This window comes from Papilio xuthus, unplaced genomic scaffold (assembly GCF_000836235.2).
Source record: "Papilio xuthus unplaced genomic scaffold, Pxut_1.1 DF825017.1, whole genome shotgun sequence".
In the NCBI taxonomy this organism is placed as follows: Eukaryota; Metazoa; Arthropoda; class Insecta; order Lepidoptera; family Papilionidae; genus Papilio; species Papilio xuthus.
In genome coordinates this window covers 5,167,695-5,183,979 of record NW_013533632.1, presented here as the reverse complement: position 1 = coordinate 5,183,979, position 16,285 = coordinate 5,167,695, and the positions used below count along the sequence as shown (strand labels likewise).

Below are 16,285 nucleotides of genomic sequence, written 5' to 3'. Positions count from 1 at the left end.
GTACAGACAATGGGCACTTAAAAGATAGCAACGTAACGTACGTATCAGTAAGCACTACCACGTCCGTTTTATTGAAGGCTACGTGAAAGGATGGACAGTTGTCATTCAAAGTCATTAGGTACAAGTTTTCATAATGGAACCTAAAAAGGACTGCCACGGATAATCTTTTATGGTGTAACCCAAATTTATATGTATACACCTTAACGTCAAGGTGTAAGGTACATAATGCGTAATTTTCGTAACATTTTACTATTGGTAAGTATCAGTACTTTGGTATTGTGGAATGCGGGAACCACTTTTCTTTAACCTTTTTTTTTTGGTAAACGTGACGCGGTTAAAGAATGTTAATAAAAAATAACTCAGGATCGTGAAAGGTTTACGCGGCAATCCATTACCACTTGTAACTAATTTACATTAAAAAATCTAGTGGCAATTAACATTGGATATGTCGAAAATAATGGATTTTATCTTAAAATAACATATATTAGTTCGTTAGGTTTAGATGTAGTGTTGCAATATCATTGGAGATTGTGGCGCGCTCATCTTACTAATATTATAAGTGCGAACTTCGGATGGATGGTTGATTGTTTGAAGGTATCTACGGAACGGTTCAACCGATATTGATGAAATTTGGGATAGATGTTGGACATAGTCTGGAAGAAAAGCTTTTTTTATAATGCCAGGCGGACGGAGTCGCGGGCGATAGCTAGCATATAATATTGCTGGCCAGGCTATATTAAGAAAATCCATAATATGGAGTTGATCCAAAAAAAATGATATTCAATAACAGAATAATTTTCAAATCTCCTTTGTAATTTAATAAACTTTACCAAAAAATGATTATTTTGTTAAATAAAAAAGACTTAAAAGCAACGTCTTAATTTTTACAAGTGCAATCCAACGTAAAATGGAACAACCTTATCTATAATAACACCATCAAATGTAAAATGATATAAAATAGCTCTTACTTTTGGATAAATATATGTGGTGGGTGGTGGCTTCTTAATTTGTTTACCTAATAACAAAATATTATTTTGACAAGTTGACAAGAATAAAATAATGACATTTACATCCAGTGCAATACCGTGGTAAATCAGAAACTCTAAATCGAATTAAACCTATAATTATATTGTATATGCTGTTTGCTAAAATATTTGTATTTCTAAATGTTTAATGATTTGTTTTTCGATCGTATTTTTAATAGGAAATAATTTTATTATATACTAAAAATGACCGGTGCAAGTTTACCTGAAGACTGTTCAAAACAGTGGGAAATATTGCTGTTGTTAATATCATCTGAAGAGAAGAAAATCGATAGAACCAGTGAAAATGAAATTGATACGATGAGCTACTTCTCCAGTAATGAAGCTGTAAGGTATGTGCGAATCTCACTGAGTAGAGACTGCATTAGAATCTTACCCCCTCAAGTCACTTTCGATCAGAAAATTTGAGTTAGATAAATAAAATATTTATTTTCTTTAAAGTAGATATATCGTAATAGAAGAAAATAAAATATTTTATTTCATCATCATCTACATCAACAAACACATAGTTCTTCATGTACCCCCTTTACTTAATTAAAAAAGGCTTTATAATACATTATTTGTTTTAGAAAAATTATGCTTCAATGGCTCCAACAAATGAAGAACTCTTATGGCAAGAAGTTGAATGAGTTTGATACAGCTTTAAAATGTGATGAAGTGTCTTTATTATGGCGACAACGAGGCAATGATAATTTTAGAGCAAATTTAGTTGAGGAAAGCTATAGATGTTACTCTAAAAGTGTAGTGTATGCTAAACATAATGGACCAATGTATCCCTTAGCTTTGGCTAACAGATCTGCATCATTGTTGCGGTTAAAGAGATTTAAAGTGAGTTGTATAAAATAATAAATTGCAGTAAAGTGTACTTTCATAATTGAACCATGTGTGATTTAATTACTGCCTGCAGGAGTGTCTAGCTGATATCTCCCTGGCCATCGAAAGTGGGTACCCAGCAGACCAACAACACAAGTTGTTACTTCGACGGGTGGATTGTTATATTGAGCTTGGACAAAGGTCTAGTGCCCGGTCAGCCCTTACCGCTGCAACACAATACTCCTCCACTCTTAATCTGTCAGCTGCATCAGCTTGTTAGTATACCCATATTACTATATGTTCAGTTGTAGCACTAGCAGTGGATAATGATTGCTTTCAGTCTGTCTATATAAGAAATAATTAGAAAATAGACCTATTATTGTCAGCATGAATTAATAGGATGTTTTTGGTTTCTTTATATCATAACGATATGATGAAGAATTAATATTTTCAGTGGAATTTGAGAGGCATGTGAAAATATTAGAGAAGAAACTAGAAAATCCTGTGTGCGTGGAACTTGAAGATGATGAAATTCAATTACCAGATTTATATGGAGGAACTAATGCTGAGTTTTATGCTGCTTCTAGTGCCATTGAGTTACGGTATATAATTCAAATCTTTGTTTCATACTACAGTTACTAAGTATGTTGTCATAAAAGCATTTTAATTAAAAAATATATAATAAATTCATCTTAGATAGTTTAATTTATATAACATTTATTTATTTGAAGTGTTCTTTTAGGCGGAGTGAAACAGCTGGCAGATTTGTGGTAGCAAACCAAAACGCAAGACGTGGAGATGTATTATTCTCTGAGGAACCCTATGCTTGGGTGACATTGCCTAGCGATGAGCCCTCTTGTGAAATGTGCTGTCAGCCAGATATTAATTTAGTGCCGTAAGTGTTCTTTTCCAAGTCTTCAAAATGTCTCATTAATTATTATTAACTGTCATTTTGATCTCAAATTAATATTATAAGTTTTTATTTACTTTTACCTGTCCCGATGTTTGTCATTAAACATAAAATATGTACTGGTTAACAATTGAAATTATGCACTCATGTAGAAATCGCGTGACAACTTAATATCATGATGGTGCTCTGATGATGGATTTGGAAGCTTATTCTCTGCTTTTTTAAAGAAACTGAGCAAGATGACATTTAATTTTATAGACACTATTAAATCAAGTTATTACCAAAGCTTAATGACTAATTATTTCAAATCAGTTGATTAATATTTACATTTACTCAAACATTTAATCTATTATCTTTGTGGCCCTAAAATTGCTGTTTTTTGACAGTTGCAGCCGTTGCTCGCGTAGCGTGTACTGCGGTGCGCAGTGCCGAGCACGTGCCGCTCTTGCCTTTCACCGCTGGGAGTGCGTTGGAGCACAAAGTGCCCTCTTCCCCACTATAGGAATTGCCCATCTAGCTTTAAGGTAAAACAATTAAACACTATATTTAAATATACTAATTGAAAGAAATTCCTTTTGGACAAACTTATCAGCAACGTCAGATATGGATAACAATTTATACTGAAGTTTTAATTTTTTTTAATTTATTTTTTAGAGTTTTATTATTAAGTGCAAGTCAAGGCTTCCCGAAGGTACTTCAACAAACAACAAAGCCTACCACTGCGTTAGAACTGTTTAAATGTTATTCTGATGTAGATGACATACAGATATACAAGGAGGACACACCGGCTTTTTATAGAATGTTTAAATTGGTCACCAACTTTGATAAGATGAATAATAATGATTACATTCAATATGCCCTGGTAAGTAGTAAATCGTTCACCTTTTTTTTTACACATCTGTAATTTTTAACTTCTTTGTTCCATTGCTTATCATATTTCAAATTAAATGAAGTATTTCTGTTCCAGACAGCAACCATGTTAACAATCTATCTTGAACATTTTACTACTTTCTTTGACTACCTGCCAAGTAAAGTGCCATATGCACTGTCGGGTGAACAGCTGCGGTTATTTGCAGCCGCAATCATATTGCGTAGTCTCGGACAGTTAGTGTGCAATGGACACGCTACTTTGAGTCTGTCCACTGTTGAAGACGACGATGGAAGTAACGGTAAATAAAAGATTTAAATTTCATTGGATTTTAGTGCAATGGCACTGGTGTTGAATGCTGCGTTTGTTTGACTTCGAAACATTAGCCTGTACCAATACAATGTGTTTTGCAGGACGCACAGTCACAGAACGGGAAGTTCGGAGAGCAACAGCTATTTATCCATCGGCCGCCATGATGAACCACTCCTGTGAGCCTAACATTATCAACACGTAAGCATAATTCGTAACAAAATAAAAACTAATCGGTCATGTGATCATATTAACGTAAGGATTAATAAGGATTTAGTATTAGTTCATCATCATCAGCTCGCTATACGTCCCCACCGAGGGGCACAGAGCCTACCCTACGTCAAGGGTGATTAGGCCATAGTCAACCACGCTGGCCAAGTGCGTGTATGTTGACTTCGCACATATCTTTGAATTTCTTTTCTTTCTCAGACATGTGCAGGTTGCATCACGATGTTTTCCTTCACCGTAAGAACGTCGGATAAATGTACATATGTAAATCAGAAATCGAAAAAACACATTGGTACATGGCGGGATTCGAACCCAGGACCTGCAGAGTGCAAGTTGAGTTGCAAGTCAAGTGCTCGACCCCTGAGCCACCGACGCTCTATTTAGTATTAGTTGGCTGATGATAAAGCATATATTTGTATTGTGTTGTGTGCAGTTTCTACAAGAACCGTCTGATCGTGCGCTGCGCCAGCGAGCTGTCGCCGGGGGGCGAAGTGCACAATTGCTACGGGCCGCACCGCGCCCGCGAGCCCGCCGCACGCCGCCGCGCTCAACTGCGCGCCCAGTACATGTTCACCTGCGCCTGCACAGCCTGCCGGGACAATGATAGGAAGGACTTTGTTGTAAGCATAACTTATTTAACTAGACTACTGTGCCTAATATGATACGTTTTTCTTTTAAATCTCTATCAAAATTGTATGTAAATTATTGTTAATGGCTGTCCACGCGGAAATAAAGAAAACTTAATTACTAATGTAGGTGTTCTCCGAGACTTTATCCTACATCTGTCAAAATTCAGCGATATCGCTGCATACTGGAGATATTTTCCAACAAATGTCTATACTTACATTCTCATTTATAATATTGTTGTTTAACATTATTGTTGGATGTTTTCCGTACATTTCGACAGCTGCTGTTCTCAGCGTACGTGTGTCAGTCGTGCAAATGTCCGGTGCTGGTGAGCGGAAAGCGAGCTCGCTGCCAGCAATGTTCCGCTGACTTCCAATTGAACCGAGCTCTGACAATGATTGACCGTGCCGAAGATCTTGCACTACAAGGTAAATAGTTCAACATATAAATAGCAAACCATAGTTGTTTAGGATTGCATGTCAATACATAAACTATGGCTTCTCGAGACCAAAAATTAACCCTAACCCAACCAAAATCTCAATTTAAAACATGTTGTTAATACTGTTTTCTCAAGATAATGATAGGGATGACCATATGTTTTATACAGTTATTTTTATACAGTGAAAAGTTGGTTTCTGAGCCAAAAGCCGTTGGGTAAGTTGGTGTAATGAGGAATAAACTTCGTTTTTGTAATACACATGTTCAAGCTATTTTTTGTGGTAGATCATGTATAAGATCCAGTAAGAGAATACTCGAAACAATGAAATAGCTGTCTATTAGATCCAATTTAATATCATGATTTAAGAAAAACATATGAAAATGTATACTACATTGCGACAATTTACAGATTAAATTTGTTATTTCTAGCTGAAAGAGCATCGAACCTGGAAGAGAGATGCGAAAAGATGTTAGCGTCATACAAACTGAAGCAGCAAGTATGGCATAGACATCACAGCTCGCTGAGAGCCGCTGCTGACAGATTGGCAAGAATTTATGCGGATCTTGGTAAATATTCAGTTAAATATCATTAAAATGAATATTTAATTTTGAATAAAGTGCTTTTCACACATTCATATAACTTACAGGTGACTTTAGCAGAAGTGTAGAATTGATAAAACAAAATATTCAGAGCCTTGAATACCAATTTGGCTCTTTCAGTGTTGAGGTGAGCATTTTTAAATGTATAAACATATAAGTATAACATAGTAAGTAAACAAAAAATATAAATGTCTTCTACATATACAATAACATTATTTAATATTTAATGAGAGTATAAATATTTTTAGTACATTTTATAATATAATTATATGTTTATATAATTTAATGTAATGCAGGTGGCGCATGAATTAAGAAAACTCTCCGACGTTATGCTGGAGAGAATCTTTAAGCTGCCTGGTCATCCAGATTATCGGTTTGTAACTTAATATGTTATCAAAAATCTATCTCTAATGTTCAGAATCGCTCATTTTTAGAACAAATAAATTGTCGCCCGCGACTCCGTCCGCGCGCTATTAGAAAAAGACTTAATAAGTAGCATATGTGTTCTTCCAGACTATGTTCTACATCCATGCCAAATTTCAGCGAGATCCGTTGAGCCGTTCCGGAGATACCTACAAACAAACATCCATCCATCCAAACATTCGCATTAATATTAGTAAGGTAGTAAGATATAATTTTTCTTTTGTAGTTACTGGTGTTTAGAGGCACACAAGATAATGAACAAAGCGGTGCAATTAATGGAATTAAATTATGGCAAATGGGAAGTACTCGTCAAACGACTTAAGGAGCAAGAAGTATTTGTCGCCTCCTTGTTGGCTGAATGCCGCACGCCCGATACAACAGACTGTGTTCATCACAACTTACATTATAACCTCAAAATATAATGGTGACCAATTTAATTCTTCTATTACGTAAGATTTAAATATAAATAAAGTGATAACGATTAAAAAATATCAATAAGAAATACCGGTAACGAATTTTAACCAGAACGAGAAAACCAAAACTTTAAACAGAATTTAACAGTAGCCCAATGTTATTTTTATAAAAAAAATATTATACAATAATAAGATGTTAAACTATACTCGGATATTTATATCACAGATAAGAAAGATAAGATTACTAGAAAAAAGTTTTTATTATTATTTTTGGTAAAAGAAATATTTATGGTAAAATAGTAACTATATCACCAATTATGATATTTATAATTTAGCTTAGAAATTGAATTGTCTTACCGTGGGTTTAAGATACCAAAATATACCTTTAAAACATTATTTCTGTTTTGTCAAAGATGATGACAATGTGTTTATACAAAGATTTTCGTCTCAGAAACCAACGGTTGGTTACACAAAACTCTCTACTAACCTAGACAACAAGACATGCCAAAATGGCTACTTTTACCCACTGTGCCATACAACTATTTGTTACTATCTAGGTCCAGGTTTTCAAAGGACTTTCAAAAATAATATGATAAATGCAATTTATATTTAAAGTTTGTAGAGACCATTATTTAATAATCCAAGTATAGTTATCTCTTTAAAAACTTTAATTGTCAAAGACTCATGTATATTTTTACTCATTTGTTATTTTAATTATACAACTAGAACGCACAAATGAATATATACTACCACAATAATAACAATGAAATTATGAATTCTGCCTTATAAATAGAAAATAAAGTTCTAACGAAAATTTATTTACAATATTAGAAACTATACAGAACCAGGTATATATAAATTGGCGTTTAATTCCGCAACTAGGAATAGAAAGCATATTGAGATCTTGTCAACAGCTGATAAGAGAAGAACAGAAATATATTATAGTTCGCAATATCTAATTAGATAAATATGTGAAGCTTACCAACATCAGTTTTGGGATAAAACTTATAACTATTTTAAAGAAGTTCGGAATTGAATTATGTCATTGTTCAACTTTTTAATTGTAACAAGTATTTTATTATATTAAAATAAATTTGAAAAGTGTATCGTATGTAATTGTTTTATTGGAAAATTCATGTCATTAACAGCACTTTTTAAACTAAATACAAGTGAAATATAAATAAATCCAGGTATATCATTGTTTTATTTAAAAAACAGGAGCAGTTACTGGTTCTTCACTAGCTTCTAGCTTTTGCCTGCAACTTCGTCTAAGCACTATATAAAAATAACAAATTATTTCATGTGTTATTCGAAACTAAGTTCTATATATTTATCTACTAATTTCAATCAGAACTCTGAAATTGAAGATCTACAGAACTTCAATTTTAACCAAGTTATCCATGATAATGCATGTCATTGCTCAATGAGAAGTAATTGTCGGTATTCCTTGACTCGCAACTATTTAAAATAGATTACTTTAGAAATTCACAAAAGATGGTTTAAGTAAAAATTTTCTATTTTCGATGGTTGTTCTCATAGAACTTGAAATCGAACATATCTTGATTATTGTTTTTGAATTACAATTAAAAAATTGATCCTTCTCTTGCCAACGTTATTCTTCCACACTAACTACATAAATATATAAAATAAATTGAGATGTTGGCAAAAAAAATCATGTTTTTAGTTAATTGCGCGAGACATCTGTAATAAATTCAAAAGTAATAAAATACTCAAGTTATTATTCAAATTATTTGCAAATTGATATTATTGCAAGACCGATTCTCAATAGTTATACTAATAATCATAGGTCTACGTAATACGCGTACGGCCGACATTATAACAACCGTCTAAGAAGTACAACATTTTTCGTCATATAAAATTATTCGGTTCTTTATAGGCATCAGTTATCAAACTAAGCAATCTGAAATAGCGGTAGCATGAGCTGATTTGCAGGTATTCTTACTAGAGTTAGCCATGCCTACTTCTTTCACTATTCTTGACAAAGAGGATATAATGGATCTTGAGTGCCATTTGTGGCCATATGAAAGTGGGGGAAAAGAGGCCAATAAATATTTAATCTTGGTGTACGTACAGAAAATGTACGAATATAATTTAAGCTCTTACGTCTTTAATCATATAATTAGAACGTTTTAAGTGGAATAAAATAAGTACAAACTTATGCGGTAAAAAACCATAGATTGATAAAATAATTCGGTAAACCAATCGGAATAATTCGTGGCCATTAATATTTTGAATGCTGCAAACACTGATATCTGATCTATAAATGGATAGGTCATGGATTGGAAATTTTAGCTTTTGCATCGTTTAGATTAGACATTCTGATAGTTAATTCTATCTATAATAATTAGTTACTAATAAATAGTTTGAATGCTCACCACCGCCAAGAACCGCAACCATCAGTACCAAAATGGCGAAAATCAAGGCACAAAACACCACAACGAATAGCCAGTCTACGTTTGGCCAGGTTGTTTCAAACATATGTTATCTCTTTCTCGCCAACAACTTTATGGTTAATTAGAAAAGGAAGGCAATTATAATTCAAAACAATGTTGCTCCTGACGCTTTTTAATATTATTTGCTGGCAATATTTTCAATATTACCTACAATTATTTGAAAGAAAACATAGGGTGGGGATGTGGGTTAATAATAATTTTTTCACGGTATCTCTATTGTCGTTTGTCGTTTTGTCGCTGCTGTGTAAATGAGAGGTCATCTTTGAGTTCTTGAAATCAGTGTTATATTGTTTCATTGCTGCATTTAACCGGTAAGTGAATAAAAACTCTGAAATATATGTTTTTTCAAATGTCTTTTCTGTTATTTTTACTTTTTATTGTGTTTTAATTTTGATAAACATGGCACGTGTCGATATCGGTGGCGTTCAATTCATAGTTTCATGAATTGTAAAAAATCAATATAAAACATCGGTTAGATCACATTAAAAGCTTTATAAAACACAATTCCTTGGTTCATATTTTGGCATGTCTTTCAAAAAAATCAACTTAAAGGCCATTTTCTGCCGATTCTAACGATTTTAAGACTACCGTTTAATTTTTCTATACTGCCCTATTTGAGTGACGTATCGCCATTTTTTTTTCCCAAAATTGCAAATAAATTGTATAAAGGACATAAATTTTTCGATATATTTCTGAGTACGTAAGTACTAAACTACTGAAATCGGCCTATTAATGATAATTTCATTATTGTTTTTAAACGTTTCTAATGCAAACAATACGTATACGTAAGTAATAAAATTAATGGTTTGACGAAAAGAATCGCTCAATAAGTTACATAAAGCCTCGAAGTAAATCACATTTATCCATGCATTATTTCGAGTACGCAAATTTATATTTTTTGTAATTTGCTAATTTATATTAAGAACACACTATGAAACTAGGTAACGATACTATTACCTAGAAAACATTAGGATGTAGGTATTCAATTATAACTTCAAAAAAACAAACATCATTACTGTAAAGAAACTGAAGAAAAAGAAGAGATTGCAGATAATATAGTTCAAACTAAAGTCCAATGTCATATGACCTACTTTGTTTTTTCATAAACATGTTTGTTACAATGGTGCTATCTTTATATTTACAATGCAATGTTGAAACATTAAAAACATGTTTATTGGATGACATGAAAAATTCCCTATCAAGTCCTATCTATAAATTTAAAACAAAGTTGTTTTCTATTACTTCTATATGGCTTCTAACTCCTAAGAGATGAATCAGATTTATAAGATTTTTACCTGCTTTAGGATAATTTATTCATTATAGTTTATATGTAAAGTAGACCCGTGGTAATCCGGCCCCTGGCAAATCCACCCCTAGCCTGTAAATTTGTTAGTACAAAATTATATCCTAACATAAATTATTATTTTTATAACTTGGATACCATTAATTGTGTGTAATTTCACTTTTTCTTTAGAGTATAACTATATCAATTTGTTTGATCTCTAGTTTGTCTGATTAAAAGGTACCCTTTAAAAAAAGTCCAGACAATAGGGGGCTTTGCAGTATTTCTGCAAATACCACAGTTCAATACTGCTGTGCAAAATGTTGTCGGATCACTGCACTGAGTGTATATTTAAAAAGGTTTAAAAATCTTTTAAACATACCTCTCTTACATTTACAGGTGATTTGTAGGAAACAGTAACAAATGTATTGATTTAAATAATACTAAGTACTAGCTTTTGCCTGCAACTCCATCCAATATGGGTTAAAAGGATCCTATGCCTGTCTTCTGGTTCTAAGCTACTTCTCCAACAATGCTGAGCCAAATTGGGGCAGCCGTTCTTGAGCTATAAATATTGTAACTAACATTACTTCTTTATATAGATAATAATCACAGTAGGCAAAGTGTTGTAAGATTACATACACTGTTAGTTTAAAAAATTTAGTTTTAAAATACAAAAAGGAAAGCCTATTGCTACATAACTAATATGCAAGGCTTAGGTTAACATCAAGTTTGTTATACAGTATTGAGGCAAGCTAGTCAAACAATCTTTTTCACCTTATATATTCTCTTGTTATTAACATCGTAGACTTTATGTTCTTTGTTGTAGACAAACCTTTTGCAAGAGGGCCCTTAACTCCTAGCACATTTAGCCTGTAAACTCTGCTAGTCTGTAGATATTCATAGCCGTTAGGAGCAGATAATATTAAGTGGTGGGTTTAGTTAGAAGTAGAAGCTATGGTTTTCCGCCAACAACACTGTTTGTGCATATTGTGCGTGAGAGGATGTAAAAATAGCAACCTTAAGGGTGTAGTTTTTATAAATATAGTTTTCTTATCATCATCAGCTTTTTTTAAGTTTATCCTTAGAGTGTTATATATACACAACATATCTTTTTCTAAATCTATTAAAATGTTGTTTTCTTTTTTTTGGCTTATATGTGCTATACCACCATTCTTGCGAAAGAAGGATTGAGAAAATTGTAGATTTAAATAAAGAATAAAAGTAACCAGTAGTATATCTCTATCATATATAGCGATTCCATTAGGAATATTTGAACTGTTTATTTATGATGTTCCTATATCCCACTTTAAAGCTTTATTGGACTAGTCAAAATTTAAAAGAAAAATATATAATTCGGCATCAACTATACTTTTGTAACTAGGCTGTTTTGTTGTAACTAGGCAAATCTATAGATCAGTTGGATATACAAAATATGTTAATTTTGGTGAACATTGGATCTGTTCCTATGAATAACTATTGTATCCCATTGCTGAATGACACAAGTATCATAAATAATTTATAGAGTTTCAAACTCACAGTAAGATAACGTTTTTCGTTTCTTTGCATTACAATAGGATATTGACCTCATGCAAATTCTTGTAAGTTTCCTGAAGCTAAATATATGTATCCTGATATTTATACTTTGTGTCTTATGATGTTTGTTATATTCTATTATATTTTTTTATGGAAATCAACACGTACAATATTAATCAATGCTTTAATCAAATAAAAATTGTTAGTTATCTGCACTGCACAATTAATTATTAACAGTGTCATATACACTTTATAGCAAGGTATATATGACAATTAAAAGGCTATAGCTGGCTAAAAATAAAGACTGAATAAAAGTAGTGTAGTGTTAAGTATAAGTACTGATATTGAGATCAGAATAGGAAAAAGAATATTGATATTAGGAAGACTGTTTTATAAAAAAATAAAATCTTTTTACACAGATCATGTCTAATAATAAGCGCAAAAACCCAATGCTCTGTGGCCCTACGCGGGTGCGTAAGGCACGTAGGCCTGTTTCTGATGACGATGACAGCAGTGATTCCAACCATTCGGATCATGCTCTACAAGAGCCGCCGCGAAACTTATCTCCTCTTATTGAAGAACCAAGGGAGAAGTTGCCAGAGGTATGTACAGTTCAATTGATAAAATAAAAAAATACAAAAGTCAGTACAGACAATATGTTGTTGATTGTTTCTGAAATTATTTTAATTGACTGAAATAATTTAATGTAGTATTTATTCTATTCTATATAAGATATGTTGTCATGTTGCAGGAGCTCTTGCAAACTTTTTACAAAACACCTGGTGTTTTGATGATTGCTGGGCTTGTTACCTGGGACATGGTCGCTAAGAGGGATAAGACTCCGACCCAGCGTGCTCAGCCCAACCTCTTCACTTTCCACAAGTTTACTGATCGGAAGGTTTGTATATTTAAACTGTAACTTAAAAGAAAACCGGTGAAAAAGGGTGTTAAAATCTAATTTACTTTTTTGCATAAGTTACTAATCGGAATAATATACACTAGTTTTTTCTAAAGTACTCAACGGATTTAAAAGTGTGAAGTGTTGATTCAGATACTTCCCTGTAGTGTGTAATGTTACCTTTTTTTATTATTGTAAAATATGAATCTAGATTACCACAGACATTTTGTTTTTAGTACCGCCTGATAGTAAGCGGCTGCAGCGCCGGCCATTCCATCTTAGTCTCTGAAGAAGGCGATGCCTATACTTTTGGTAAGTATTTCCATGGTTACATTCTGTGTGGTAATGGTTCAATTCCATACATACATTCATTTCTGATATTTTAAAGTAAATAAATACTTTCACTATTTAAATCTTAGCATATTACTAAATCAATGATTAGTTTTATGTATGTATAGTTAAGCTAGTAAATTTATATGATTTTACTAATTTTATATGTCTTTGAATATGTCACTATATAGTGTAATTTTCTTTAAAGGTCGTAACACATGCGGTCAACTTGGATTTGGTGACACTGTCACTCGCAATGTACCTGAATTGGTTCCAAGATTGAGAGGCATGAACATCATACATGCTGCAGCTGGCAGGAATCATTCCCTGTTTGTTACAGGTAACTTTAACTCATATTGACACATGTAGTGAAAAGAGTGGCATCTGTTATGCAATGATGACAAAGTTGTAAATGTAGATTTAAATTTAATTAAAGAATTATTTTAAAACAAAGTAATGTCTTGAAACCTGTGTTGGCGATTTAAGCTTTAAATCTTATATGATGAGTTTACTGTCACAAAACATATGTCATTTATTTTATTTTAGGTATAAATACATAAAAATTAATTTCAGACACTGGTGCAGTTTATGCATGCGGTGATAACAAATGCGGACAATGTGGTATTGGGAATACAACTCCTCAGATACTTGAGCCCACCCGTGTGAGACATACGTATGTATCGCACAAGAAACAATTTATTATAAATTTTATAATGTGATAAATTTAGTTAAATAACTGCTGGATTAGACCACTGTGTACTGGCGATAATAGGTTATTATCAGTTGACCTGTCTGTCTGTGTATCTAGAAGGTGAAAATGTTTATTTACTTTTTAGTGGAGCACCAATAGTGAAGGTTGGATGTGGTGCCGAATTCTCAATGATACTGGATTGTAACGGCGCTCTTCATTCATTTGGATTGCCTGAATTTGGCCAATTGGGTAAATGCTTTTATGTAATATAAAATATATTATAGTAGCATAGGTGAAGATTGACAATGTTTGTAAACTTGGAAGTACCATCATATGTCATGTGTAACATTTTTTGCGAGTTTTGTAACCAAGCTTTGTTTTACAGTAAATAACTTGTTCTTTATTCTTTCCTAGGCCATAACACCGATGGAAAATACTTTGTCTCATCTACAAAACTGTCATATCACTTTGAGACAGTTCCAAGGCACATTGGATTCTTCTATGAGAAATCCAAAGAGGGATATGTGATGGCCGTAAAAGATGTTGACATTGTCGACTTCTCGTGTGGAAATAACCATACGGTATGCAAACATTCACTAACATATTTGTTATTTTTTTATTTAACTACAAAGATAATTTAATTTTGAATTTTGAAATACATAATTTTGCATATTATCATAATAATGTTATTTGTTCAGGTCAAAGTATAAAAGACTTTGTATATTTTATTTCTGAGAGTCATATTATGAACTTTTTGAATACTTTGTAAAACAATGTATCTTTGTTAATTATCATTGTAGCTGTTACAAGCTTATACTGTACTTTCTTTATCTTTGTAGGTGGCGATTGATTCCAAGAAGCGCGCGTTCAGTTGGGGCTTCGGAGGCTTCGGCCGTCTCGGTCACGCTGAGCAGAGAGATGAGAGCGTGCCGCGACTCATTAAGTACTTTGATCACCAGGCGCGTGGAGTGCGCTCCGTGCACTGCGGTGCCACCTACAGTCTCGCTGTCAATGAACATGGTCAGTATCTATTTCCCTTGGTAAAATCTTCCCCCACTGACATCGAACTTTATATACCCACTTGAATTCAAACTGCTGTAGTCTGTATTAATCGCTGCACAAATGACAAGCTTGACCGGGGTAATACGATGACCACACACAATGTACAATGACTATGCCCCAAAAGGACTAATTCTAGCCCTCTTTCCTCCTTCTCATCCTTTCCGAATTAAAGATAATGGAGGGGATAAATAGAAGTAAGTATGGGTTTTAAGGGTTACCCTGTCTTCTACCCAATAAAGAAACATAATATCTGCAACATATTTCTTGCTGTGGATGTCTCGTAATAGCAATCACTTGCTCGGATAGATAGAATTCAGGCAATGTTGACAATAATCACCATAATAATAAAAAATCTGTATTGCAGGCATGCTGTTTATGTTTGGGCAGACTAAGCGCACTGGTGAAGCTAATATGTACCCCAAGCCGGTACAGGACCTTACTGGTAAGAACTTATATTTGTATGTAAATAAGTACATTTGAATAATTCAAAAATAGTGACAAAAATAAACTTATGTACATTAACTTATATTTATAAAAAAATTAATACCAAAAAGTTCCATTAAATAAATAATGTTTTTCGCAGGTTGGAGCATTCGTACTGTGGGCACGAGCAACACATCCGTAGTGATAGCGGCTGATGATACTCTCATTGCTTGGGGCGTTTCCCCCACTTACGGAGAGCTTGTAAGTAGCAAAACCTACATATATTATACCTTTATTTAATCATAAGATTATTAAAACAATATTAATAATACATCTAATATGGTATAGTTAAAAATACACATGACTTTAATGTACTAAAGTGAAATAATTGCAGTCAGTGGCATTATTCCTATGACATAGTTTGTATTATGAGTAATTAAAAATGGTTAATTTACATTGAACAGGGAACAGGAGAGATCAACAAGTCGACGGCGAAACCCCGTGAAGTTAGCAAAATGGAGGGTCTCAAAATAACGCAGGTGACAATGGGATACTCTCACACTCTACTGCTCTCCGACGACTCAACTGAGGAAGTGCAGAAAAAGTTGTCTCTGATGCCAGTTTTCAATCCTTAAGAAACATATGTACACCATTTTAAAATTCATTCCAACATTGCATGAAATATTTAATAAGTATTATTGTATTGAGGATAATTATTCTATTCTTTCCTCGATGAAAACAATCTCAATGTGATTTAATAGATTATTCATACATTGTGTGTAAAACACATTTACTAATTTACTTTTCTTGTAGCATGCTGTGTTAAAAATACTTAAGAACAAATATTTGACGTAGGATAAAAAGGTTCGATATGTCTTATTGGTGATGTTCCGTTTTAAAACAATCCATAAATCAGA

At 33.1% G+C, this 16,285-nt stretch overlaps 2 protein-coding genes across 4 annotated transcripts; both read left to right on the top strand.

Annotated features, from left to right (window-relative positions):
* Positions 1 to 971: 971 nt before the first annotated feature.
* LOC106126450 (SET and MYND domain-containing protein 4) lies at positions 972 to 7,062 on the top strand. Of its 2 annotated transcripts, XM_013324132.1 has the most exons (16): positions 972 to 987; positions 1,205 to 1,375; positions 1,613 to 1,871; positions 1,951 to 2,131; positions 2,311 to 2,458; positions 2,599 to 2,751; positions 3,153 to 3,290; positions 3,421 to 3,628; positions 3,734 to 3,935; positions 4,048 to 4,144; positions 4,605 to 4,791; positions 5,079 to 5,226; positions 5,666 to 5,803; positions 5,884 to 5,963; positions 6,133 to 6,209; positions 6,486 to 7,062. In XM_013324132.1, exons 2-16 carry the CDS (start codon positions 1,230 to 1,232, stop codon positions 6,679 to 6,681), a joined length of 2,358 nt encoding a protein of 785 aa, XP_013179586.1. In that variant the 5' UTR covers positions 972 to 987; positions 1,205 to 1,229; the 3' UTR covers positions 6,682 to 7,062. The 2 variants fall into 2 exon arrangements, with proteins under 2 accessions (XP_013179586.1, XP_013179585.1); XM_013324131.1 differs by lacking the exon at positions 972 to 987 and having other exon boundaries at positions 1,013 to 1,375.
* Positions 7,063 to 9,339: 2,277 nt separating this feature from the next.
* LOC106126387 (protein RCC2 homolog) lies at positions 9,340 to 16,265 on the top strand. Of its 2 annotated transcripts, none has more exons than XM_013324028.1 (12): positions 9,340 to 9,457; positions 12,384 to 12,566; positions 12,716 to 12,862; positions 13,099 to 13,174; positions 13,401 to 13,532; positions 13,766 to 13,865; positions 14,029 to 14,132; positions 14,298 to 14,464; positions 14,723 to 14,903; positions 15,310 to 15,387; positions 15,529 to 15,629; positions 15,833 to 16,265. In XM_013324028.1, exons 2-12 carry the CDS (start codon positions 12,387 to 12,389, stop codon positions 16,001 to 16,003), a joined length of 1,437 nt encoding a protein of 478 aa, XP_013179482.1. In that variant the 5' UTR covers positions 9,340 to 9,457; positions 12,384 to 12,386; the 3' UTR covers positions 16,004 to 16,265. The 2 variants fall into 2 exon arrangements, with proteins under 2 accessions (XP_013179482.1, XP_013179483.1); XM_013324029.1 differs by lacking the exon at positions 9,340 to 9,457 and adding an exon at positions 10,873 to 11,004.
* Positions 16,266 to 16,285: the final 20 nt, after the last annotated feature.

Bases quoted from the DNA above. Each gene is read 5' to 3' on its own strand.
- LOC106126450 (XM_013324132.1), top strand. From the start codon at position 1,230: ATGACCGGTGCAAGTTTACCTGAAGACTGTTCAAAACAGTGGGAAATA. The intron at 2,459-2,598 runs GTATATAATTCA...GTGTTCTTTTAG, and splicing joins TCTAGTGCCATTGAGTTACG to GCGGAGTGAAACAGCTGGCA. The intron at 6,210-6,485 runs GTTTGTAACTTA...TTTCTTTTGTAG, and splicing joins CCTGGTCATCCAGATTATCG to TTACTGGTGTTTAGAGGCAC.
- LOC106126387 (XM_013324028.1), top strand. From the start codon at position 12,387: ATGTCTAATAATAAGCGCAAAAACCCAATGCTCTGTGGCCCTACGCGG. The intron at 13,175-13,400 runs GTAAGTATTTCC...TTTTCTTTAAAG, and splicing joins AGGCGATGCCTATACTTTTG to GTCGTAACACATGCGGTCAA. The intron at 14,465-14,722 runs GTATGCAAACAT...TTATCTTTGTAG, and splicing joins CGTGTGGAAATAACCATACG to GTGGCGATTGATTCCAAGAA.